The sequence below is a fragment of the Neoarius graeffei genome, chromosome 27 (genome assembly GCF_027579695.1).
Source record: "Neoarius graeffei isolate fNeoGra1 chromosome 27, fNeoGra1.pri, whole genome shotgun sequence".
Taxonomy (NCBI): Eukaryota; Metazoa; Chordata; class Actinopteri; order Siluriformes; family Ariidae; genus Neoarius; species Neoarius graeffei.
In genome coordinates, this window is record NC_083595.1 from 43,467,413 (window position 1) to 43,493,945 (window position 26,533).

General features: G+C 42.4%; 1 protein-coding gene across 1 annotated transcript in view; it reads left to right on the top strand.

Annotated features, from left to right (window-relative positions):
* The window catches only part of slc9a5 (solute carrier family 9 member A5), a 75,137-nt gene that overhangs the window by 22,186 nt on the left and 26,418 nt on the right, over nucleotides 1-26,533 (top strand). Inside the window, exons 4-8 of the mRNA XM_060912076.1 lie at nucleotides 6,361-6,439; nucleotides 8,815-8,992; nucleotides 14,679-14,899; nucleotides 15,134-15,336; nucleotides 23,151-23,240. Coding sequence (XP_060768059.1) covers nucleotides 6,361-6,439; nucleotides 8,815-8,992; nucleotides 14,679-14,899; nucleotides 15,134-15,336; nucleotides 23,151-23,240 — 771 coding nt within the window. The remainder of the gene's footprint in view (nucleotides 1-6,360; nucleotides 6,440-8,814; nucleotides 8,993-14,678; nucleotides 14,900-15,133; nucleotides 15,337-23,150; nucleotides 23,241-26,533) is intronic.

The window sequence follows — 26,533 nt, forward strand, 5'->3', positions numbered from 1 at the left end:
TCGCCTGTATAACAACAGACAACGGGGCGAATATTGTCACAGCCATCAGGCAATTGAAATGGCCGTGGTTAAGTTGTTTTGGGCACAGTTTGAACCTGGCCATAACCAACTCGCTTGCGCAACAGAGGGCCAGTACAGACCGAGCGTTTGGAGTTTGCCGAGCAGTCAACACTGCGTTTGCGCACAGCTGGCTTCGGAGAAATGAGCTGCGCAAAGCGCAGGTGGAAATGAACCTCCCCGAGCACTCACTGATCACGGTCAGATATTAATCTGCTCTAACAATGAAAGACTAGTATTCAAACTATGAGAAGAAACTACACTTAAGCTATTACTCATTGTTTATTTACACCATATCAATTGAAGATGCGTTTCGGCCTTTAGTGCGCACTTGAACGCGCTAATTTTTCCAATTTATTAGTGTTTGAATTATTGCACCAGCTTTTAAAATCATGATTTAATATTGTTTTTTTTTTACTGTCTTTACATTTGTAAGAATCACCTTCATTCTTCCATTTGGTTTGACATTATGGCTTAGAGTGGACCATTTTGAGTCTGAAAGTAGGCCTATTTACCAGATTAAAGTTATTTGACTTCTGCCGAAGTCTGCGCTTCACTGCCGTTTGATAAGGTGCAATATTTCCCGACTGTTAATAGTGGCTATTTGTTTGAACAACATGACAAATTTTACATTAAAAGTATAGTGTAGGCTAAAAAATGAAGTCAAAATTTATTATTAGTAGCATACTGTATTTGTGTAACCACGTTATGTTCACTAGCACGTCCCTGCACCATAGCCTACGTGAACAAGCGGTAATAGGATATTACTTTATAATGATTTATATAATTATGTATTTATAATATGTTATATTTATATATTAAACAAAACTAACTAACTAAACTAACAAAAAACTAACTTTTTAGGTTAAATAGGCCCAGATGATACCGTATATGCATGATTATGATAGGAGGGGGCGTGGTATCACGATGGTGGCTCTCCATCGTGATGGATGACCACCATCGTCGATGGACGATGGCATCGTCTATCGGCACAGCCCTAGTGACAAAATAGCGATCAAAAATGCATTCCGATATTTAATAAAATGAGATAAATAGAATTTTGATGATAAAAAAATTTGCCTTCAGTTCTCCTTTAATATGACTCTATTTTTGTTCTTTACACCAATGATGTAGCAAATTTACATTGTGTTTCAGAAAACTAATATAGTAGTACCTTCACAGTAACTCCTCTTGAAGTTACCTCTGGTTATAAGGCTGTTGGGAGCAGGTTGTGCATTCGATACTCAAACCCGAGGCTGAGAGTGGGCCAATAACAGTAAAACCAAACCAGGTTTATTTCACAGAGTGTTGATTCAGTGAGATCTGTGAATACTGAATTCATCAAATAAACCATATTATAGCTATGGGTACTTTTATACAGCCAGTTTGTCCTGCTACCAGTCTCAGCACAGTGAATCACGTTACTCTACTGGCTTTAACGTAGACTTAAATGCATTTAATATGCATGTAAATGTGTTGTGCTAATGCAAAACACAGTACGGAGTCTTGTGATTGAACCACTGAGCTTTGATATGGATTAAATTACTTTAATTACTTTAAATACCAAGAGCAGACACTTTTAATATATAAGATCCTCAGGAGGTATGAGTCATTAAAGGTACGACTCTGGCAGCGCATGTTCCTGGCTTATATCTGACGACGGGTTCAGTACAAAGCTGTCAGCTGAACTAGCCTGAAATCTCACTCACTGAAATCAACACTTTCTGCAGGGCTACACCAGGTAACCTTTTGTCACGTTGGACATTCCTGATCGTTCCCTGCATATTTCACCTTAGTCTGCTTACACTGCTCTACCTCATGGCTAAGAAACGTCGCTGGTATTCCTGGCTGAAATCCGATATGAAATATTATGAGTACAGACTTGGGTCCCTGGGTCTTTTATCCTATAATGTCTGTTACCCCTTTTCCACCAAATCAGTTCCAGGGCTGGTTCGGGGCCAGTGCTGGTGCTGGTTCACAACTCGTTCAACTTGCGAGCCAGCTGAGAACCAGTTTGCTTTTCCATAGCTCGCGGTGCTAAGGGAAGCCACGTCATTACGTCGCTGTATACGTCAGTTACGTCGCTGTATACGTCAGTTACGTCGCTACGTTTGCATAAACCTTGGCGCGAATATCGAAGCAAAAACACGGAAGAAGCAGCAGCAACAACAACAATAATAATAATGGATGACTTCGCGTTTGTACAGCTGCTGCTTCTCGTCGCTTAAAAATGGCAATCTTTCGCGGTCTTGTTATTGTTGTTGGTCATAACAACTCCGCCCCCCCGCTGACATAAGTGGTTCTTTCCTCTGGCCCAGCAGAGAGTTGGTGCTAGCCTGGAACCGGTTTTTCTGGCCCCAGAGCCAGTTCTTTGTCAGTGGAAACAGAAAACCCGGTTCCAAACTAAGCACTGGCCCCGAACCAGCCCTGGAACTGCTTTGGTGGAAAAGGGGCATATGTGTCTTTAGCGCATTGGAACATCCACCGGTGTGCAGAATGGTCCATCTTTTCATTTGTCAGTAGACCGAGTGATGACATCAGTCATCGTGAACCGTTTTCAGAGGGTCGTTCCGGTTCTCACTCCTCCTTAAAACCTTAAAATCTCATCTCATTGTCTCTAGCTGCTTTATCCTGTTCTACAGGGTCGCAGGCAAGCTGGAGCCTATCCCAGCTGACTACGGGCGAAAGGCGGGGTACACCCTGGACAAGTCGCCAGGTCATCACAGGGCTGACACATAGACACAGACAACCATTCACACTCACATTCACACCTACGGTCAATTTAGAGTCACCAGTTAACCTAACCTGCATGTCTTTGGACTGTGGGGGAAACCGGAGCACCCGGAGGAAACCCACGCGGACACGGGGAGAACATGCAAACTCCACGCAGAAAGGCCCTCGCCAGCCACGGGGCTCGAACCTGGACCTTCTTGCTGTGAGGCAACAGCGCTAACCACTACACCACCGTGCCGCCCCCAAACCTTAAAATAATTATATAAATAACCCAGTCTAATCAGCTTTGCTTAAAATGTCCAAAATCTTTCATTATATGTTTAAATGCCAGCTCAGAAATGTCAACGCTGCATGGGAGCTCTCTCTATTAACGTTCACACGAACAGTGTTTGTTGCGAAGTCCACTGTATCACGCATGAGATTACTAAAGTTAATGCAGTTGCAGTCAGCGAACTTTGACCTCCTTAGTAGATTCCCACATAGCTTTCGGGAATAAGAACCTCCATATTATCGGCTGTGTGATGGAGCATTATTCTTGGAGGATTATTACTGCATTAAAATGCAGCCAAATTAAAGTTGCTGAGAGAATGGTCCCCGGGCGTATTTGATTCGGTTCCTTATATCAAGCATGACTATGGAATTTGCATGACTGTCGTAATTAGGATTGATTTAATTTAGCTGTTTGACTGCAAGGGCTCACGCTATGCAGTTTAGCGCTATTGTTTGGAAAACCTTAATTCCTGAAATGATACAGAATGAGGGCGGCACGGTGGTGTAGTGGTTAGCGCCGTCGCCTCACAGCAAGAAGGTCCTGGGTTCGAGCCCGGGGCCGGCGAGGGCCTTTCTGTGTGGAGTTTGCATGTTCTCCCCGTGTCCGCGTGGGTTCCCTCCGGGTGCTCCGGTTTCCCCCACAGTCCAAAGACATGCAGGTTAGGTTAACTGGTGACTCTAAATTGACCGTAGGTGTGAATGTGAGTGTGAATGGTTGTCTGTGTCTATGTGTCAGCCCTGTGATGACCTGGCGACTTGTCCAGGGTGTACCCCGCCTTTCGCCCGTAGTCAGCTGGGATAGGCTCCAGCTTGCCTGCGACCCTGGAGAAGGATAAAGCGGCTAGAGATAATGAGATGAGATGAGATACAGAATGAGTCGAAGCTTTTTTTTGTCTCTTGCACTAATTAGTGTTTAAACAATACACTTGTTGTTCTCGAGTACGAGTGAAAAGCTTACGTACTGGAGGGACGGAAGATAGCACTGTAACCAGAAGTGGACAGTAACGAAGTACATTTACTTGAGTACTGTACTTAAGTACACTTTTTTTGAGTATCTGTATTTTACTTAAGTATTTTTTTTTGGAAACTTATGACTTTAACTTCATTACATTTGAAAGGCAAATGTACGTTTCACTCTAAGACATTTCTGTCAAGCTCCTCGTTACTATGAAGCAGCTTTGAAAGTGGATGTTTTTTCTTTTCTTTTCTAAAACGTGATGGTTTTTTTCTCAGGTGACACTGAGACAGTAATCACTAGGGTCACGTCACGTCCATAGACTGTATAAAATCAAGATCAGTGATTTCTCAGCAGCGTTATTTGAACACGATCAGTTGATGGCAGAATGGAAGGAGGCGGTTCTTCTGGAGAACGCACGCACCCATGGCCGTACCTAGAACCCATGTTTCAGTTTTCTGAAAGGGTTAAAGATTCGTTTCGTTTTAAATGTTTGCTTTGTTTGCCGAAAACGAACCACATCACAGCCTACGAAAACTCACCGTCCAACCTGCGGAAGCATATTGAGGTCTGTAAACGTTTTATTCCAAGAGAAAGCTTGCAGTGAAGTTGTCTGTGCTTTTAGAGCTAGCGATAACGTTGCAGTCTGGTTAGTCAAACGACTTTCTGTTGATTTGCCCGCCAAGTTGCCATAGCTTTGCCCACGGCTAACGTTAACACATAGCTAGTTAACGTGGACACTGTTAGTTAGCATGTAAAAGTGGAGTTACGCTAACATGAATAACGTTAACTTATCTGAAGTCCTTTCAGAAATACGTTTTAGCATAATCTTGCCAAATAAACAGAATGTAGAAATCTTTCTTTTCTAGTAGCGTTAGCTACCCAATATGATTTTGAGTTTGAAAAGAGTTTGCTAGCATGTCCGGTGGAGCTTCACTGACTAGCTAGCTTAACGTTAAACCACCATGATGGCACAGCATGCGTTCATTTTGTGAATTCACATTTCTGTCTTTGGTAACGGCGTTAGGTTTTGTAAGCGTCGTGGCAATAATACAACGATGCGTTGACAAAAAATGTACTTTTAATACTTAATAAAAAATTTTAAAAGCAAGTACTTCAGTACTTTTATCTTAAGTAAAAATTTGACTGGAGAACTTTCACTTGTATCGGAGTAACATTTGACCAGTGGGATCTGTACTTTGACTTAAGTCATGAAGTTGTGTACTTTGTCCACCTCTGACTGTAGCAAACACAGTACACAAGCTCTTGTGAATATGAGATATAAGGAGTGGTTTAATATCACGGCAACAAAAGTGGCAGAGCCAAGTGTGGGATTAGACCAACTTCATCCTGGCTGGCATTAGTATAATGCTGGATTTAAATCAGTTTGTGGTGGAATTGAGCCTTTAATGGGTTCATGTGCAGGTCCACTGAGCCTCAGGTTGAGGCTTTATCTCCAGCATGTGGTCTTTCTTGGCGGTGAGTCATCTGGCCTGGAAGGAAAATCGTTGGTTGTTACTGCAGCTTTACTTTTGGAGATCGGCTAGGAATGTAGATTTTCTAAGAAGACAAGCACACCTTAGGCTGCAGAAAACTTGCAGTGAGAACGGCAGATATGTGTTTTTCTTCTTACCCAAAGCTGCTGGCTCTGTCCGTCCTTTCATATATTCACAACCCAAGCCATCCATCCATCCATCCATCTATCCATTCATCCCACCTTTCCACTACTTATAGTAAGTGGTTTTTTTAAAGATATTTTTTTTGGGCTTTTTTTGCACCTTTATTGGATAGGACAGTGTAGAGACAGGAAATGAGCGGGAGAGAGAGAGACGGGAAGGGATCGGGAAATGACCTCGGGCCGGAATCGAACCCGGGTCGCCCGCATTCATGGTATGGCACCTTAACCACCTGAGCCACGACGCCCCCATTATAGTAAGTGTTTTGGCTTCTAAAGCCTCCGGTCTGTCTACAACCCATGGGGAAACATCAGCTTTGTACTGACAAGGTCTTGTTAAAATTTGACTTTAGTCTCCAAAGGTTTGCTCTGTTTATTAAATTAATACATTTTTAAAAATCTTGTATCATAATTCACTATGCACTGATCCCAATTTGTGCACTTTTTCCAGCTCTGAGTATCAGCCAATACCTGATACTGAACTCATTCTGAGATCCTTGCAGTAATTGAGCCATCTGTCTGCAAGCTTCTGTTGCCACGTCAAGCAAATCATTCGAGACTGCTTTAACACGGGTCATGTCCGATTAGTTTTTTGTCATTAAAAATCACATTTCTGACCTATTTCGTTGAAAAAAAACTTACGTTAATGTTTTTTTTGTCTGTTTTGTAGGTGTTGTATAAGGTTTATATCTCCTTTGTAGAGGTGGGTCCAGGAAATGTCCAAACAGCAGACTATTTTAAAGGTGTTGGTGAGTTGAGTTTCCTCTATAGTTCGATTTAAATGTAATTTTAGATAAACCAAGTGTTTTAATACTGTATACTGTTACATTAATGCAGACAAACATGTTTTAATATGGCTGATATTTGTGATCTTTGTGTCTGAGCGTCAGAGTTGTTTTCGATGTAAGTTCATGACCATTTTGACATGGATTTAAGACCTGCATTAATTGGTAACACTGGTAACAGATTAATATATTTTTTGAAAGGGAAAAATAAAGAATAACTTTTTGTAGTAACACAGGATAACACGGGTAACAAGTAACACAAGATAAAGCCTGATAAAACAGGAGAAACCTAGTCTGGTTAACACCAGACCATATCACAAGTGAAATATGGTCTGGAATCCGCCTATTGAATTTCTCGTAGGGGAGGTGTGGTTTACGATTGTCAACGGCCGTTTATTGGACGTTGCGAATGTCTATCATTTGGCGTATACGTAGCCCATGGCCAATCATTACAGTTGTACACGGTGACGTAGTTAGAGCGACGAAGAGGCGAAGAAGAGAAGGAAAGAGAAAGAGAAGGCAAAACAAAAATAGGAAAACAATGGCACCGAACGATTACTGCCGTTTGTGCAAGACAAATATGAGAGAAGCTGGACCCTCTGCCGCCATGTTAAATGTGATCCGTAAACAGTCCCAAATAAACTACAAGCTTCCGTTTGTCGAGTAGTACGCGTCACCGTCTTTCCACCCCTCCCCACTCTCTGATTGGCTCCCTAACTCAGGCGAGCCTTTAGACCATAGTTTCCATGCTGTCTTTTCAGATCGGAACGATTGTGCAAAGCAGCATGGGATTTCCCAGGCTAGGAGAAACCCAGGTTTATAAATTATTCAGTTGCATACCTTTTATAATTTTAAATATGGAATCTTTCCTCTAGCTATTCCATTTTATTCTATCCACATTCACTGGATATGAGCCATCATGCGCTCTGATTGGCTACTCTACTACAAGGCTATCGGCTCTTATACCGTGAGTAGAGAAAAACAAAATGGCGGCGCGTGTCGCTGAACCAACCAAGGACGAAGTAAAAACTCTACTCGAAAATAAAAATACAAAAAAGCAACAAAATATGGGGGAAAAAAATTCATTGTAAGAACGTGTCTTCTATTTTTCAAAAATTATTATTATTATAATTATTATTATAGCATTTTTCACAAATTGCTCCTGTCATTCCGCCGGTTCGTTTACATTCTTCATCTTTAAGCATTACAGTTTGTTGAATTTTTTTTTTTTTAGACTGGTTCAAAAGCAGGCGGCACGGTGGTGTAGTGGTTAGCGCTGTCGCCTCACAGCAAGAAGGTCCGGGTTCGAGCCCCGTGGCCGGCGAGGGCCTTTCTGTGTGGAGTTTGCATGTTCTCCCCGTGTCCGCGTGGGTTTGCTCTGGTTTCTCCCAAAGACATGCAGGTTAGGTTAACTGGTGACTCTAAATTGACCGTAGGTGTGAATGTGAGTGTGAATAGTTGTCTGTGTCTATGTGTCAGCCCTGTGATGACCTGGCGACTTGTCCAGGGTGTACCCCGCCTTTCGCCCGTAGTCAGCTGGGATAGGCTCCAGCTTACCTGCAACCCTGTAGAACAGGATAAAGCGGCTAGAGATAATGAGATGAGATGGTTCAAAAGCTCAAAGAAGCTTGAGAATTACAGAACTAAAATGTCCAAGGCAGAATTAATTAAATGACTAAAGCTATTCTCTACCTCAGCATGACAGCAAGACGGCACTTTCTGCAAAAAAACAACACTAAAGTCAATTTGCGCAGCCATCGATAGGTTTTTAAAAAGTCCGTCTAAGCGGAAATGATTTTGTCGGACGTTTTGTACAAAGTTTTTATTTATCAAATTTGCTAAAAATAAAAATGCTCTGTTTCTGAAAATCCAGTGAATGTGGATAGAATAAAACAGTTATTCCACTCAATCTTGTCATACATGGCTTATAGCCAGCTCGGTGCTACGCGCCTCGTCGGCTATCAGCTCATGTACGACTCGATTTTGTGGAATAACTGTTAAGTCTACTCTGACAAGGATACCGTATTTTATTTAGCTACGTTTTTCCACCATATCTCATCAGATCCGTATGTGATAATAAAGTCTATTTGGAAATTCTAGCTTGTAATTGTCTTTTTCAACCAGAATAATTTACCTTTGTCTTGAGATGACAAAAGGTCCAAGCATGATGCTGAAAAATAAGAGAACTCAAGGTCTATAGCTCAAGGTAGAGAAAGCCCTTGGTTATGAAAACTGAGAGTCATGCTGTTTCCGTATTGGTCTTTACAAAATTCAAGCTTGCAGAATGCTTTTATTTCCTCACAGCTGTATCTGAGGTGTGTTGTTATGCTCTTTTACAGCCTCCTTCCTCATCGTTAGCATCGGTGGGACTCTGGTGGGACTGATCTTTGCTGTTATCCTGGCCTTTATCACTCGTTTTACGAAGAGAGTGCGCATCATTGAGCCGCTGTTTGTCTTCTTGCTGGTGTATCTGGCTTACCTCACAGCTGAACTCTTCTCTCTCTCAGCTATTCTCTCGTAAGTACATATTCTGTCTCTCTCTCTCTCTCTCTCTCTCTCTCTCTCTCACACACACACACACACACACACACGCACAAAAAAACAAACTGAAAAAATGATAAGCTAAAACATTTGTGTGCATGTGTCATGACTCACCTTATACTAAACAAGAAAGTAAGAATGATGGGAAGAGCAGAGTGATTCATGCCAGAGAGAGAGAGACAGAGAGAGAGAGGGACAAAGATAGAGGGAGCCAGATGAAAGAAGATGAATGGGGAAAGACAGTGAAAAAGACAAGGTCAGGGATGAAGGGGAGACAAAGACAAGTAAAGTGCTGTGTGAAATATACAACATTCAGATAAACTGCAGTAAGCCCAATAATTATGGTCACCACATGCTATGAGTAATATTTTCATCATTCCTCTTCAGTCATCGCTTGGCCTGGTCAGGAAGCCTGTCCTGTGAGTACTAGGTGCAGGGCAGGAATACATCTTTGACAGGATGGCAGTTCATGACCGGGCACCACATACACTCCTCTCATTCATCAAATTATGAACAGTCAGTTCAGGTATTGGCATGTTTTTGGGAGGCGGGAGGAAACTAGAGAACCCACGGATACAGGAAGGGCATGCAAAACTCCAAACAAGTGGCATGGTGCTGCAGTGGTTAGCACTGTCGCCTCACAGCAAGAAAGTTCCGGGTTCGAACCTCATAGCCAATGGGGACCTTTCTGTGTGGTTCTTCCCATGTCAGCGTGGGTTTCATCTGGGTGCTCTGGTTTCTTCCCACAGTTTAAAGTAAAAATACCAGTGCATACTTAGTGCCAGTCCCAAGCCTGGATAGACTGGGGCGGGTTGCGTCAGGAAGGGCATTCGGTGTAAAAACCTGTGCCAAATCAAATATGCAGAGCGTGACAATCCGCTGTGGCGGCCCTTAACGGGAGCAGCCGAAAGAAGAAAATGTAAAACTCCAAACAGGCAGTGGATCGGAGTACTGAACAAAACAGGGACTCTGAAGCTGTGATTTGGCAACTCTACCTGCTGCACCAAGTAATGTTTTGAGCACCTGCATATTACAGAGACAAAGATAGGCCTGTGTAGGATTAACCCCTTCAATGCCCTTGGACGAGTCACGTACGTCATGAAATCTTTTACTGCTGTGCCTTATGACGTACTGTACTGTACGTTACTCGTCATAAACGCCTCCTTTTATGCACCTTACATGGCACATTACTTTTATTTCACGGTAGCACGTTGCCGCGAGTTAGCCTAGTGGTTAGCATGTCCGCTTCTCGATTGGGAGATCGCGAGCTCTATTCATGGTCGGGTCATACCAAAGACCATCGTAAAAATGGTACCCAGTTACTTAGAATACATGGACTCTTAGTGTATGTTGTGTTTTCAAGTACTAGTAATTCATGTTTATGGACAGGTTCTCATTGACAAGACCTGTTGTCTTGGATGTTTTTGATTACTAAAGTTACTTTTTATTCTACAACAGTGTTTTTTGTGATTTTTCTATACAAATATTAAAAATATAAAGTTCTGAACAAGTTAGAGAAAGATTATCAAAATATTCCAATTTTGACCTATTTTTGTCCTATATGCCCAGCACATTACAATTAATTATGGGTGGCAGCTAAGGGGTTAATATAATTATATATTTAACAATTATTCCTCGAAATCGAGTCATATATGAGCCGATAGCCGACGAGACGCGTAGCACCAACTTGGTTATAAGCCACGTATGACGAGATTGAGTGGAATAATTGTTTTACTCTATCCACATCCACTGGATTTTGAGAAACGGAGCATTTTTTAATTTTTATTTTTTGCAAATTCGATAAATAAAAACTTTAATGCAAAACGTCCGACAAAATCATTTCTGCTTAGAATGTAAACAAACCGGCAAAATGACAGGAGCAATTTGTGAAAAATGCGATAATGATAATTCTTGAAAAATAAAAAAGAGACTTTTATTCTGTTGCTTTTTTTTTTTTTGATTTTTTGTTTTCGAGTGCAGCTTTTATTTCGTCCTCAGTTGGTTCAGCAAGACGCGCCGCCATTTTGTTTTTCTCTACCCAAAGTATATGAGCTGATATCCTAGTCATAGCGTAGCCAATCAGAGCGTGCAATTGCTCATCCAGTGAATATATATATAAAACACACATAACGAAATCAAGTAACAAAGGGAAATGCATCACATTGTTTTTAGATACTTACTTACGGTATCAGTCGGCGGCACGGTAGTGTAGTGGTTAGCGCTGTCGCCTCACAGCAAGAAGGTCCGGGTTCGAGCCCCGTGGCCGGCGAGGGCCTTTCTGTGCGGAGTTTGCATGTTCTCCCCGTGTCCGCGTGGGTTTCCTCCGGGTGCTCCGGTTTCCCCCACAGTCCAAAGACATGCAGGTTAGGTTAACTGGTGACTCTAAATTGACCGTAGGTGTGAATGTGAGTGTGAATAGTTGTCTGTGTCTATGTGTCAGCCCTGCGATGACCTGGCGACTTGTCCAGGGCGTACCCCGCCTTTCACCCGTAGTCAGCTGGGATAGGCTCCAGCTTGCCTGCGACCCTGTAGAACAGGATAAAGCGGCTAGAGATAATGAGATGAGATGAGACGGTATCAGTCTTTTACACTGTCAAGTAAAAGTTATATTTTGACTCTGTCCAGTCCAGTATCTATTAGGCCGTATCCTTGAGTCTGGCCTAAACTCCATAAAACACTTTTTCTGTCAGTCTGACATAATGAGATTATGGATGAAAGAATTACACTGTGAACCCAATTAATCCTAAATATCCAAGAGGACCTTAAGGAGTCATCCTTGATTAAAGGATTCCACAAACAACATAAAGATTATAAATATTTGTGAACTCTTATTTGATCAGTTTTTTTTTCTTTTTAATTACTCTGTCCAACAGACTACAGGGTGTCTGAAAAGTCAAGAACCAGTAAGAGTAAAATTCAGAAACCCAGTTCACTGAGAAAATGTTGCGAGTGCCCCCTTATGGTAGTTTATACACTTACTTGGTCCTGCAGTTTGGCAGACGAATAATGAATGGAAACTTTACATACTCTGTGTCACCAGAGTGGGTGTTAAGATGGAAATCTCATGTGAGATCTGCGCTTCTGTGCCAAGCTCCATCTCATTCTCACTTCACCTCTGACTCAGCACACGGATGACGAGCTCATTGATGCATTTGTAAAGCTGTTCTTGATGTAAATATACGATCATTTCGTACAAGTGCTAAACAGCATTACATCAGCTGATACACGATGAAGAATCCAAACAGAAGCATCAGCATCGAGTGAGGTTAAGTGTTGTATTGTAAGCACCTCATATTCAGTCACATCAATCAGCAGCATGGCCAGAGTGGTGTTCTTGAAGTCAGTTATCACTTTGTCACGATTTCAGTCCTCTTTATCAGTCACTCAGTACAGCATGATGCATTACATTAATGGTATTTAGCAGACGCTCTTATCCAGAGCGACATACAACATACCCAGAGCAGCCTGGGGAGCAGTTGGGGGGTTAGGTGTCTTGCTCAAGGGCACTTCAGCCAGTCCAGGGAATTGAACCGGCCACCTTTTGGTCCCGAAGCTGCTTCTCATGACTTCCCCCAGGCCTTTTCAGGCTTCTCATATGAACGTTCCTGCCCCCTCCACAAGAGATTGGTGTTGTACCGATAAGAACGGCATTTAACTCTGTGTGGCTGAAGAGGCCCTGCGGCTGTTATCTGTCTAGAATGCAGTCAGCTCCAGATTTATTGCCAACCTTGGTAAAGATGGATTATGGACAAAAATGTTTTTGTGACACGCATATGTACTCATCTCATCTCATTATCTCTAGCCACTTTATCCTTCTACAGGGTCGCAGGCAAGCTGGAGCCTATCCCAGCTGACTACGGGTGAAAGGCGGGGTACACCCTGGACAAGTCGCCAGGTCATCACAGGGCTGACACATAGACACAGACAACCATTCACACTCACATTCACACCTACGGTCAATTTAGAGTCACCAGTTAACCTAACCTGCATGTCTTTGGACTGTGGGGGAAACCGGAGCACCCGGAGGAAACCCACGCGGACACGGAGAGAACATGCAAACTCCACACAGAAAGGCCCTCGCCGGCCCCGGGGCTCGAACCCGGACCTTCTTGCTGTGAGGCGACAGCGCTAACCACTACACCACCGTGCCGCCCCACGCATATGTACTAATAGTAATTTTATTCTAAGAATTTTTTTCCCCCACCAAATTGGTTAGAAAACACATCACAATTATTGGCACACTGATTAACTTAAACGTAAAATAGGAATGGGAACACTTCAGTGATATTTTCTTTATTTAAAAAAAAAAACCCTTCTAGAGGTGTAATTATATTGTGATATTTTTGTGATTTTATTTATTTATATATTTAGGGCCCGAGTACCAGAGGTGCGCAGCCTCCAGTGTCCACCGGAGGGCGCTGCACCGCGGTGCAAGGCCCTATTGTTTTCCTAAGGATTCTTATTATTTATTATCCTTATTATTGTTATTCTTATTCTTTTTCTTCAAGATTTGGCCATTTTTGAGGTGGTTCCCATGGGCGAAAACTCATGACATTTGGTACACACATCAGTCCTGTGTAGCCACCACTACTCACGGATAGAGGCTTGGCCCCGGGTGTGTCCAGGGGACTCCATAGCGCCCCCACATGTCATTAAGACTTTTGCCCAGTATACAGTTTGACCTATCCGTGTCAAATTTGGTAGGTGTGTGGGGCGCCCCAAGACGAACAAAATTGTAAGGTACATTGTATTAGCCATACTCATCAGGAAGTGAGTTAGTTTTGGTTTTGTGCGTTTTGACACGTTACATTTTGACGTTCTCCTCCTAGGCAGTTTGTTGGATTCATGCCAGATTTGGTACTGTATACCGGAGTGCTCGGGTCCTTCATCGCCGCTTGCTGCTCATCTCATCTCATTATCTCTAGCCGCTTTATCCTGTTCTACAGGGTCGCAGGCAAGCTGGAGCCTATCCCAGCTGACTACGGGCGAAAGGCGGGGTACACCCTGGACAAGTCGCCAGGTCATCACAGGGCTGACACATAGACACAGACAACCATTCACACTCACATTCACACCTACGGTCAATTTAGAGTCACCAGTTAACCTAACCTGCATGTCTTTGGACTGTGGGGGAAACCAGAGCACCCGGAGGAAACCCACGCGGACACGGGGAGAACATGCAAACTCCGCACAGAAAGGCCCTCGCCGGCCCCGGGGCTCGAACCCAGGACCTTCTTGCTGTGAGGCGACAGCGCTAACCACTACACCACCGTGCCGCCCGCCGCTTGCTGCTATATTTTCTTATATAATTAGATTTATATTTTTAGTTGAAGATAAAACTAATTAAGGATAAAGAATCTTTTCAGAATTTTATTTTTAACTAATAATTATGGAGCCTACTGTATAATAGTTTTTAGTTGCTCTGGTTAAGGTGAACGAATCGTCTGCAAAATGATGATAAGGTGATTGTACCTGAATATTTGTTATACTGTAAATAATATTTCTCAGATTGCAAAATGGATTTCTCACTGTGCAGACTTGTCTATTGTGTATTGCAGAGGTTTAACCAATTTAATAGAGAGAAAAAACACAATCTAAATGGCATTTGCTGATGTTATTATTTTTATTTCAGCATGAACTGATGCGTTTCCTCTAACCACAGAATGACCTTCTGCGGCATTGGCTGCAACAAGTATGTGGAGGCCAACATATCACAGAAGTCCCGCACTGCTGTCAAGTACACCATGAAGACTCTGGCCAGTATTGCTGAGACCATCATCTTCATTTTCCTTGGCATTTCAGCTGTGGACAAGACCAAATGGGCCTGGGATACTGGCTTAATCGTGTGTACGCTCATATTCATCTTTGTCTTCAGAGCCATGGGTGAGTTATTATCTGAATGTGATTATTACAGGCATGTCGTAAATTATGCAAATTAATGTAGCAGTCAGAGCAAGACAATGAAAAGTAACTCTGAAAATGATATTAGAGTTCTGGGTATCCAGTAATTGTGAACAGTTTTACTTTTACACGCTCCAGCATTGCTACACCAGCAACTGTTCAGTTTATCATTTTGTCATTAACATCAGTGTAATTTGCCTCGCCATACGCTTCCAGGTGTAGTCGGACAGACCTGGATTCTGAACAAGTTTCGATTGGTTCCTCTGGAAAAGATTGACCAGGTGGTGATGTCGTACGGTGGCCTGAGAGGTGCAGTAGCATTTGCCCTGGTGGTATTGCTAGAGGAGAAGCACGTGAAGGCGAAGGATTACTTTGTTGCAACGACCATCGTTGTGGTTTTCTTCACGGTCATGTTTCAGGTATCGTGTTATATTCAGTATAGCCTCGGTCACAACCGGCCGTACGTGCTCTTACGGCCGGTCTACGTGGAAGAAATGCACGGAGGCCGCGCGTGTGACGTGCTGATTTTCGAGCCGCAGACCGGCCGCAGAGGTTCTTTGTCATGTCAAACAAACTCTGCGGGCACTTACGTTTTTTTCAGGTTGCGAGTAGGGCTGTGCCGATAGACGATGCCATCGTCCATCGACGATGGTGGTCATCCATCACGATGGAGAGCCACCATCGTGATATCACGCCCCCTCCTGTCATAATCATGCATATACGGTATCATCTGGGCCTATTTAACCTAAAAAGTTAGTTTTTTGTTAGTTTAGTTAGTTAGTTTTGTTTAATATATAAATATAACATATTATAAATACATAATTATATAAATCATTATAAAGTAATATCCTATTACCGCTTGTTCACGTAGGCTATGGTGCAGGGACGTGCTAGTGAACATAACATGTGTTTACACAAATACAGTATGCTACTAATAATACATTTTGACTTCATTTTTTAGCCTACACTATACTTTTAATGTAAAATTTGTCATGTTGTTCAAACAAATAGCCACTATTAACAGTCGGGAAATATTTCACCTTATCAAACGGCAGTGAAGCGCAGATTTCGGCAGAAGTCAAATAACTTTAATCTGGTAAATAGGCCTACTTTCAGACACAAAATGGTCCACTCTAAGCCATAATGTCAAACCAAATGGAAGAATGAAGGTGATTCTGACAAATGTAGAGACAGTTAAAAAAAAAAAAAAAACAATATTAAATCATGATTTTAAAAGCTGGTGCAATAATTCAAACACTAATAAATTGGAAAAATTAGCGTGTTCAAGTGCGCACTAAAGGCCGAAACGCATCTTCAATTGATATGGTGTAAATAAACAATGAGTAATAGCTTAAGTGTAGTTTCTTCTCATAGTTTGAATACTAGTCTTTCATTGTTAGAGCAGATTAATATCTTACCGTGATCAGTGAGTGCTCGGGGAGGTTCATTTCCACCTGCGCTTTGCGCAGCTCATTTCTCCGAAGCCAGCTGTGCGCAAACGCAGGGTTGACTGCTCGGCAAACTCCAGACGCTCGGTCTGTACTGGCCCTCTGTTGCGCAAGCGAGTTGGTTATGGCCAGGTTCAAACTGTGCCCAAAACAACTTAACCACGGCCATTTCAATTGCCTGATGGCTGTGACAATATTCGCCCCGTTGTTATGCAGGCGATCTTTTTCTCCTCTATTTTCCATTCGGCAAGTGTCTCGCGCAATGCGTCTTCTAAATTGTCCGCTGAATGTGTCTCTGGCATGAAACTCGTCTGCAGGCATTGGGACTGCATTGCCCACTCTCGGTACACATAATGTACGGTAGCTGACATATAGGGCATCATGTTGCAGCTGGACCACATATCCGTTATCAAGGCCAAATATTCCACATCACCTAGCGCTTTTTTTTCTTAACGTGCTAAAGCCTCGGATGAGTATCTAATACTTTTAATAATAATAATAATAATAATAATAAATTTAATAATGTGGTATTAAACCCCCCCACGATATGATCGTCCATCACGATGTTTGCACTGTAAACATCGTCGATGCCAATTAAGGGGATATCGCACAGCCCTAGTTGCGAGACAAACTTACGGCCAACGTGCGTCTTTCTCCATGAACAAAAAACCCGCAGCGATTTGGGAAACGCCAAAAATCGCACGGCCAAAAAAATCGTACGTCCGGTTGTGACCTAGGCTTAAGTGTAAACCCATTTATATGTTGTTTTTTTCTGGTCCAGCTGTGTGTGTGTGTTATCAATTTCCTTGCAGCACCAGCATGCAGTAATGATTAGTTGTGATTGCCACCGGTATGATGATCCAAATTATGATGAATGGGGGATTTGTTACAGCGTTTTATGCGTAGGTGTGTGTTTTGTGAGGTGCTTCTGGTCAGCGCTGTATCAGATGTGAAAAAATTGATATGCCAGTATATTATTCTTCCCTCTAATTTGCTGTTTGTGTGTTTGTGCCTTTTGCCTGATGAGTCATTATAAAAATGAGCAAGTTTTTTTTAAATGAGTCACCATTTAGAAAACAAAACAAAAACCCAAGCACACTGACATCAGCCTGTTTCTTGCTAATGACAAGCTTCTAGTTTTATAGCAGTCTCGGAGTGTTAGTCAGAAGCATGCAGCTTTTTTAGCACCTGTCAAACTACAGCTTCGTTATCACTCGCCCAAAAAAAAACCCCTGCTATAGAGGATGTGCAGTCACGTGACCCGTCCGTGTTTACTCTGCCATATTAGACGGCTTCACGATTGTTTACCTTGCGCGAGCGTAATGGATCCAGAGAGTAATCCCCAAGAAAATTCGGAAAATACCCCATCTACATCGCGCGATAACTTGTCTAAGTTTGTTCAGCATCTTGAAGGTGACGTGAGGCAGCGTTACGTGGAAAAGTGTTCCAGGTTGGGGATTGCAGGTCCGTACAACTTGCCGCAATCCTTGTTCAGTTAAATTCGGAGCTGCAGTGCCGGCGATTTGCCCGATCTGGCCTACCAAGACATTTATAATTTTCTTGTTAATCGTGAATCGTGTTACACTGGCAAAGCTCTCAAAGCTTACAAGAGCCTGGAAGTTTATAAATATTTTGTTGCGGGATGGGTATCCCAACTATACCTCTGGAAGGTTCCGGAGAAGAATGTCTACTTGATAACCTCACGGGTAAGTGGCATTAAGACGTTTATCATAAAGAGACTATGCAGGACGTTTTATCGTAAGAATGTTCGAAATCTAAACTCAGTTCCAGATAATGACAGGGTTGTAAATATGTATGTTTTTGTCTGAAAAAAAAAATCACAAATCACTAACTATGCAGTTATCATTCAATCCGAAAATCAACTTAACAGATGTACTAGGAGTATTGAATTAGAAGATTACGCCTACCTGATATGAAGTGTTCACTACAAATTCGGCTGGTAGAACTGGGGTACCAGTTTTCTCTTCGCACAGCGGACACCCATTTTGCGCGTCTCTCCTCGTCTGCGGGGAATCTATAAAATGACAGGCCCTCCTTTTGGCCCTGTCTATTGGTACAACCAAACGCTGAACAAGATATAACCATTCTCGAAAGATCTACTCCCACACACTTGATAATTAGAACGGGTTCGTCTAAGTTCTATGCGCGGCCATGCCGTCCAAGATGGCAGATAAACAAATATCACATGACCTCGTGACGTCACGTGCACGCTCTCTATATCAGATTAACAGCTCCATCCATCCATCCATCATCAACCCAGTATTTATATCAAGCACGTATTGAACTACAAACTACCGTGATCACAAGTCTCGATTCTGATTGATCAGAAAGCACTGATTCATTTTCAGCTCTGATTACACGCTTCATTTGAATACACGATTTTGATTGGTCAGTTATGGCGTTCGGCGGTTTATTTCTTTATAGTAGACTGTTGTTATGTATAACAGACCTATACGACGGACCACGTTATTAGTGGAAGCAGTAAAATCATTTTTAAATCAATATTTTATGTCCAATTATTGATTTCTCGAGTAATTAGTTGTGTAAAAGTAGGATAATATACACTGAGCCAGACAGTATCACGAAATAAACCCCTTCAGGGTGATTTTGCTTCGCATCTGGGTCCTGCATCATCCTGTCTGGATTTATTAACGACTTATTAACTGAGTGTGAGGTCTTTACAGGAAAATATCGGACTGAAGGCTTGACAGTCCGTACAAAAAAGACCTCTGTCTGATATTTTCCTGTAAAGACTGAGCAAACGAGGTTAATAAGGAGTTTATTATATGGCTTTTCTTTCTTTCTAAGATTAAAATAGACGGTCACTGTAATAAGGCGTGACGCTGCTTTCAGTCATGTCATATTTGTAACGTTACTCAGGCAGAATAAACGGCTAGCGGTTTCAAAGCTGAATTTATTTCTCCACTCGAGTAAGACATGACAAATTTCTGAGAAAGATAAAAATATAATCTGCATTGGTTCACTTTACAACAAAATGGATTTCCAATTTTTTTTGTCTTTTTGTTTCTGTTTGTATTTTGCAACATTGAAAGCCAGCACCTTGGAAAGAAAGTCCGTAATCGCCCATGGGCCTGATGGGGTAATACTGCCCACCAGGGAACCAATCAGAGCGCACGATTTTACCGGAAGTAGCTTGTGCCATATAATAATTTGCAATAATAACCAGTTGGCTGTACATTATCCCTTACATTACAGCAGTTTTGACTGAAGTGCCAGAAATACGACACATCACAGGTTTATATCAATGTGCTTGTTCTAATGCGCTATCGTTTCTATAGCAACGGCTCATTCATAGGGAATTGTAAATTGGACGCGCCATATAATCTGAGGAGCCCTGTGATGACCTGGCGACTTGTCCAGGGTGTACCCCGCCTTTCGCCCGTAGTCAGCTGGGATAGGCTCCAGCTTGCCTGTGACCCTGTAGAACAGGATAAAGCAGCTACAGATAATGAGATGAAATGAGATATAATCTGAGGCTAATAATAAACGTGTTATTTTAGAAATCATTGACTGAGGTTTTCTGTATTAGGTTTATTTATAAAAGGAGTCTCGAGTGTCAGTACTTTGGAGCAGTCGGTGTTAAGTTTTCCACCACGGGAAAGTCTTCAGGACACTTTGCACTTTCTGGTTTCTAGGTTATTCGACAAGTTTTGTTTTTTGTCTTTTTCACTGCATGAAAGAGAGAAAAAATAACTCTGCTTATATAATTGCTATATTGTGATCGATAACATGAACTAGTTTTGTTTGTTGTTATGCAACATGAAATGGTTATTATAAATGGATAAAAGGTAGGTACAATGCGTTGTTCATTCTTAAATTAAATTACAAATATAATTGCTGGCAAATGACTGTGGTGTAAAAGGAATAAAGCACTTCAAGACATGCTGTTATAGGAAAATAACCAGCTTGAGAGTGGGAAGAGTTACTCATCTCACAGCTTCATCATACCACCATGATGCTGATTGTGTAGATTGTGCGGTCATTTGACATTTTCAGTTTCGTGGTAAATTGTTCAAGCAAAAAAGTTGATACTAGATAAGATACCAGAGAAATAGGGGCCTAAGTGGGGAAAAAAAAAAGAGTTAAGAGTTACAGTGGTGCTTGAAAGTTTGTGAATCCTTTAGAATTTTCTATATTTCTGCATAAATATAACCTAAAACATGATCAGATTTTCACACAAGTCCTAAAAGTAGATCAAGAGAACCCAGTTAAACAAATGAGACAAAAATATTATACTTGGTCATTTATTTATTGAGGAAAATGATCCAATTTTACATATCTGGAGGGGCAAAAGTATGTGAACCTTTGCTGTCAGTATCTGGTGTGACCCCAGTTGATCAGTGCTGCACACCGGCTTGGAGGAATTTTAGCCCGTTCCTCCGTACAGAACAGCTTCAACTCTGGAATGTTGGTGGGTTTGCTCACATGAACTGCTCGCTTCAGGTCCTTCCACAACATTTCGATTGGATTAAGGTCAGGACTTTGACTTGGCCATTCCAAAACATTAACTTTATTCTTCTTTAACCATTCTTTGGTAGAACGACTTGTGTGCTTAGGGTCGTTGTCTTGCTGCATGACCCACCTTCTCTTGATATTCAGTTCATGGACAGATGTCCTGACATTTTCCTTTAGAATTCGCTGGTATAATTCAGAATTCATTGTTCCATCGATGATGGCAAGCCGTGCCGGCCCAGATGCAGCAAAACAGGCCCAAACCACGATACTACCACCATCATGTTTCACAGATGGGATAAGGTTCTTATGCTGGAATGCAGTGTTTTCCTTTCTCCAAATATAACGTTTTTCATTTAAGCCAAAAAGTTCTATTTTGGTCTCATCTGTCCACAAAGCATTTTTCCAATAGCCTTCTGGCTTGTCCACGTGATCTTTAGCAAACTGCAGAAGAGCAGCAATGTTCTTTTTGGAGAGCAGTGGCTTTCTCCTTCCAACCCTGCCATGCACACCATTGTTGTTCAGTGTTCTCCTGATGGTGGACTCATGAACATTTAACATTGGCCAATGTGGGAGAGGCCTTCAGTTGCTTCAAAGTTACCCTGGGGTCCTTTGTGACCTCGCCGACTATTACATGCCTTGCTCTTGGAGTGATCTTTGTTGGTCGACCACTCCTGGGGAGGGTAACGATGGTCTTGAATTTCCACCATTTGTACACAATCTGTGTGACTGTGGATTGGTGGAGTCCAAACTCTTTAGAGATAGTTTTGTAACCTTTTCCAGCCTGATGAGCATCAACAACGCTTTTTCTGAGCTCCTCAGAAATCTCCTTTGTTCGTGCCATGATACACTTCCACAAACGTGTTATGAAGATCACACTTTTGCTAGATCCCTGTTCTTTAAATAAAACAGGGTGCCCACTCACACCCGATTGTCATCCCATTGATTGAAAACACCTGACTCTAATTTTACTTTCAAATTAACTGCTAATCCTAGAGGTTCACATACTTTTGCCACTCACAGATATGTAATATTGGATCATTTTCCTCAGTAAATAAATGACCGAGTATAATATTTTTGTCTCATTTGTTTAACTGGGTTCTCTTTATCTACTTTTAGGACTTGTGTGAAAATCTGATGACGTTTTGGGTCATATTGATGCAGAAATATAGGAAATTCTAAAGGGTCCACAAACTTTCAAGCACCACTGTATATATAATACTATGTATGTTGGTAAAGGTATTTATATGTGCTTATGTTCCTGTTAATGTTTATTCTACTGTACAAATTATCATTACAGTGGTATGGATGTGGGGGTTTATTGCACAAACGACGCAGCCGTCATTACACCTATCACCGCGCACCCTACCTTTTTTAGATAGGCGCGTAAAGGGGGTCTGAGGGGGGCGCGGTCCATACATGAGCAAGTGCGTGAGACTGGGATGTGTGGCGTGAGTCTTGAACGCTACAGCTTCTACTCAATCTAAAAGTCTTAATAGTCTTTTGCAATTGGGAAGTTAGAATTTATTAAACTCGTCCGTAATGGACTATCGGAACAAGAATCCGCGCATCTACAGCGAGTGGACGCGAGGGAACTTTCCATCCCAAACAGATGTGGAGTTTATATATTTTTGGCTGGGTATACCTTAGCTGGCTATCTTTTTTTTTTTTTACTTTTTCCTGAATTGTGGATTATATTTTTTCCGTTGCTGCCCGACGTGCACAGGAATACATTGGCCTGCTGTTTCCTGGATTTATGAACTGTGGACTCTTGTTGAATACATCGGGATATGGACTATATTTTTCGTTAAGGTGGTTTTGGGTATCTGGTGCATTTTTTTTTCTTTAATATACAGCGCTGCGCGTGATGTAACCCTGAACTGTTCATTGCACGTCTTCCTGTGTTGTGACTGTGGGAGGACGGTAATATAATTAGTGCTATCGTTAGTTTATTTCATGTGTACAACTTCTTATATGTACTGACAAATTGTTGACGAAAATTATCTGTTTGTGTTTGCTAAGTATTGCTTTCATTCCAAAGAACCGCTTGTGCGTTTAACGTAACACAGCCAAAAAATTCCTAGGTCGAGTGTTACTTGTTTACTAAGAATTGTTTACTCTGTTTCACTGAAACTACCAGAGCACGAGCAGGGATTACGGAAGTTTGAATAAAAACCGCATGAAGCTAAAACATGTACAGTATATATTTCAGATTCTGTCGTGACTGAAAATGGCAGGATTCATTGTCTGACTGCTGTTTCTCTCGTTGCTGTTTCCCGTCCATCACACAGGGTCTGACCATCAAACCGCTGGTGAAATGGCTCAAGGTTCCTCGCAGCACGAACAGAAAACCTACCATTAATGAAGAGATTCACGAGCGTGTGAGTCACTGCATGTTAGACTGCTGTTTGTTTGTCTGTCCGTCTTTCTTTCTTTCTTTCTTTCTTTCTTTCTTTCTTTCTTTCTTGTCCTTTCTTTCTTTCTTTCTTTCTTTCCTCCTTTTTTCCCTTTCTTTCTTTTTTCCTTCTTTTTTCCTTTCCTATTCTTTCTTTCTTTCTTTCTTTCTTTCTTTCTTTCTTTCTTTCTTTCTTTCTTTCTTTCTCCTTTTTTCCTTTTCTTTCTTTCTTTCTTTCTTTCTTTCTTTCTTTCTTTCTTTCTTTCTTTCTTTCTTTCTTTCTTTCTTGTCCTCTTTCTTTCTTTCTTTCTTTCTTTCTTGTCCTCTTTCTTTCTTTCTTTCTTTCTTTCTTTCTTTCTTTCTTGTCCTTTCTTTATTTCTCCTTTTTTCCTTTTCTTTCTTTCTTTCTTTCTTTCTTTCTTTCTTTCTTTCTTTCTTTCTTTCTTTTTCTTTTTTCCTTTTCTTTCTTTCTTTTTCCCTTTTCTTTCTTTCTTTCTTTCTTTCTTTCTTTCTTTCTTTCTTTCTTTCTTTCTCCTTTTTTCCTTTCCTGTTCTTTCTTTCTTTCTTTCTTTCTTTCTTTCTTTCTTTCTTTCTTTCTTTCTTTCTTGTTCTTTCTTTCTTTCTTTCTTTCTTTCTTTCTTTCTTTCTTTCTTTCTTTCTTTCTTTCTTTCTCCTTTTTTCCTTTCCTGTTCTTTCTTTCTTTATTTATTTATTTCTGTATCCCAGTAGTTTTGACTTTGCTGTGGAAATTTGTGCCTGACCGCAGCATAGTGCTGATACTGATCTTACTGTCTCAGACCAATGAATTAATCATAAGAGCTCGTTTTGGTCAGTGTGCTGTGCCTCGAGCTCCAAACCCATGCACACAAACACATGCATAGCGTGAGAAGGAAGCCGCATCTCGCTCTGGTGCCTGTCTGTGTCGGAAACGGTGAGGGGAGTTTCAGCACTCCACTGGCCCTCCGTCCTCCACACTCTGAATGTCACACAGCCTCCTGTGTGCAGGCTTAGAGAAACCTGCTGAGCATGCTGAAAACACAGCTAAACATAGATTGAGCATCACTGCATGACAAAAAAGATAGCGCCCATCAGTATTTTTATTAGATCCAGAAAGATTTTCAAATGTCAAAGCTAAGATGCTAGCATGTGTCCTGAAGCTATTTGATTATTTTTATCTTGTCCTCTATCCTCTACACATCCATCCATTATCTATACCGCTTACCTGTCAGGGTCACGGGGGAAGCTGGAACCAATCCCAGTTGACTTTGGGTGAGGGGTGGGGGAGGGGTACGCCTTGGGCAGGTCACCACACAAAGACAAGGAAACCCACACAGGCACGGGTAAAACATGCAAACTCTACACAGAAAGGCCCCTAGTCGACCATGAAGTTAGAACCCAGAACCTTCTTGCTGTGAGGCGACAGTGCTAACCACTGCACCGCCATGCCACCCTTATTCTCCACCAGATTACGCTCAAAATTGCCTATTTTCACCCATTAGCCAGTTCTGCTACACCGTATGACAGCTAACTGTTGAGAAGAACGAAAGCATATACACTGAAAAACATTTCAAATTGGTTTAACTTGGAAATGCAAGTTCACCTGCTGCCTTGAAAATGCAAGTTAACTCAATTTAATGATTATCTTTGTTTCAACTCAGAAAACTCACTCGCTCTCACTCTTGCTATCCGTTTTGAGTCAGTTGACACGTCAGACGTGTGTATGACTAGCAGTCTTCAGCAGAGCTCTCCATTCAGCACGGTCTTGAGTTGCCTCCTCTGCGATATTCCATAGCTTCAAGTCAGCACGGATGATTCTTTCCAGCTTTTTCGAGGTCTGCCACGGTTGTTCGCTCCTTCATCTTCTAAGGTAGTACATCTGTTGATCCAAGAATTACTGCGTTGGACGTGTCCAAACCAGCGGAGACGATTGCATCTGAGGACAGTGTCAAGGCGACGGAGGTTCAGCATCCGCCGAAGAGAAGACGTGCTCATTCGTGTTCCTCTTCTGACATTGCACATCCATAAAAGCATGGCTCTTTCATTACGCTCAAGCCGTTTTTGGTCATCTCTTCGGAGTGCCCAACATTCAGAACCGTATAACATGGTGCGTGCTACGCACACAACTGCTGTATAGACCCTTTTCAGTCACGTGACCTTCGTAAACGCGACCGCCATTTTGGACATGAAGTGGACTTCGGCTCGAATCCGTTTGAATGCGAGGAAGGCGACAAACGAAAAACATAAAAGAAAAAGGAGCGAGATACAGAAAACACCTTCACTATCCAGCGACGTAGGGCATTTACAGGGCGAGCAGAGGGAGAGGTATTTGCAAAAATTGAGGTTAGCAGGCTTAGAGAACGACGTTTACCTGCTTCCACCAGGATTGTTCACTGACGTACGGAAGTACACGAAGCCCTCGTCTTTACCTGACTTCAGCCCACATGATCTGTATACCTATGTCATTAAAAACCCATCGCCATACACATACACGCCAACATCCGAGGTTCCGGAGCGCGCTCCGGCTTGCTCCAGGAGTGCTCCGGCCGAGGTTCCGGAGTGCACTCCGGCTTGCTCCAGGAGTGCTCCGGCCGAGGTTACGGAGTGCGCTCCAGCTTGCTCCGGAGCAAGCCGGAGCACGCTGCTTAATTTGAGGGCAACCTCGGCCGGAGTGTGCTCCGGAACCTCGGCCGGAGTGTGCTCCGGGAGCAAGCCGGCGCGCGCTGCTTAATTTGAGGGCAACCTCGGCCGGAGTGTGCTCCGGAACCTCGGCCGGAGTGTGCTCCGGGAGCAAGCCGGAGCACGCTGCTTAATTTGAGGGCAACCTCGGCTGGAGTGTGCTCCGGAACCTCGGCCGGAGTGTGCTCCGGGAGCAAGCCGGCGCGCGCTGCTTAATTTGAGGGGAACCTCGGCCGGAGCACTCCGGGAACAAGCCGGCGCGCGCTGCTTAATTTGAGGGAGAGCAAGCCGGAGCGCGCTCTGGAACCTCGGACGTTGGTTCCGGCAGCTATTTATACTGGATCCGGTGTAAATAGCTGCCGGATCATAATTACAGTAAACTAGTAAATCCAGTAAAGGAAAAACTTGAGACTGAAAGGTTTTAACAGTCATCCAAATGACTGAACGTAAACATTGCTACAGTAACATACCAGCTGCTTGTTGACATTAGCTAGTCAACAATAGCTACTACAGAAGAACAAAGAGGTTACAATGGGTTATTTTAGCCTATTTGGTTACACACTCGCCGCCACAGAATGTTAACAGCAATGTAATGCCTTTTCT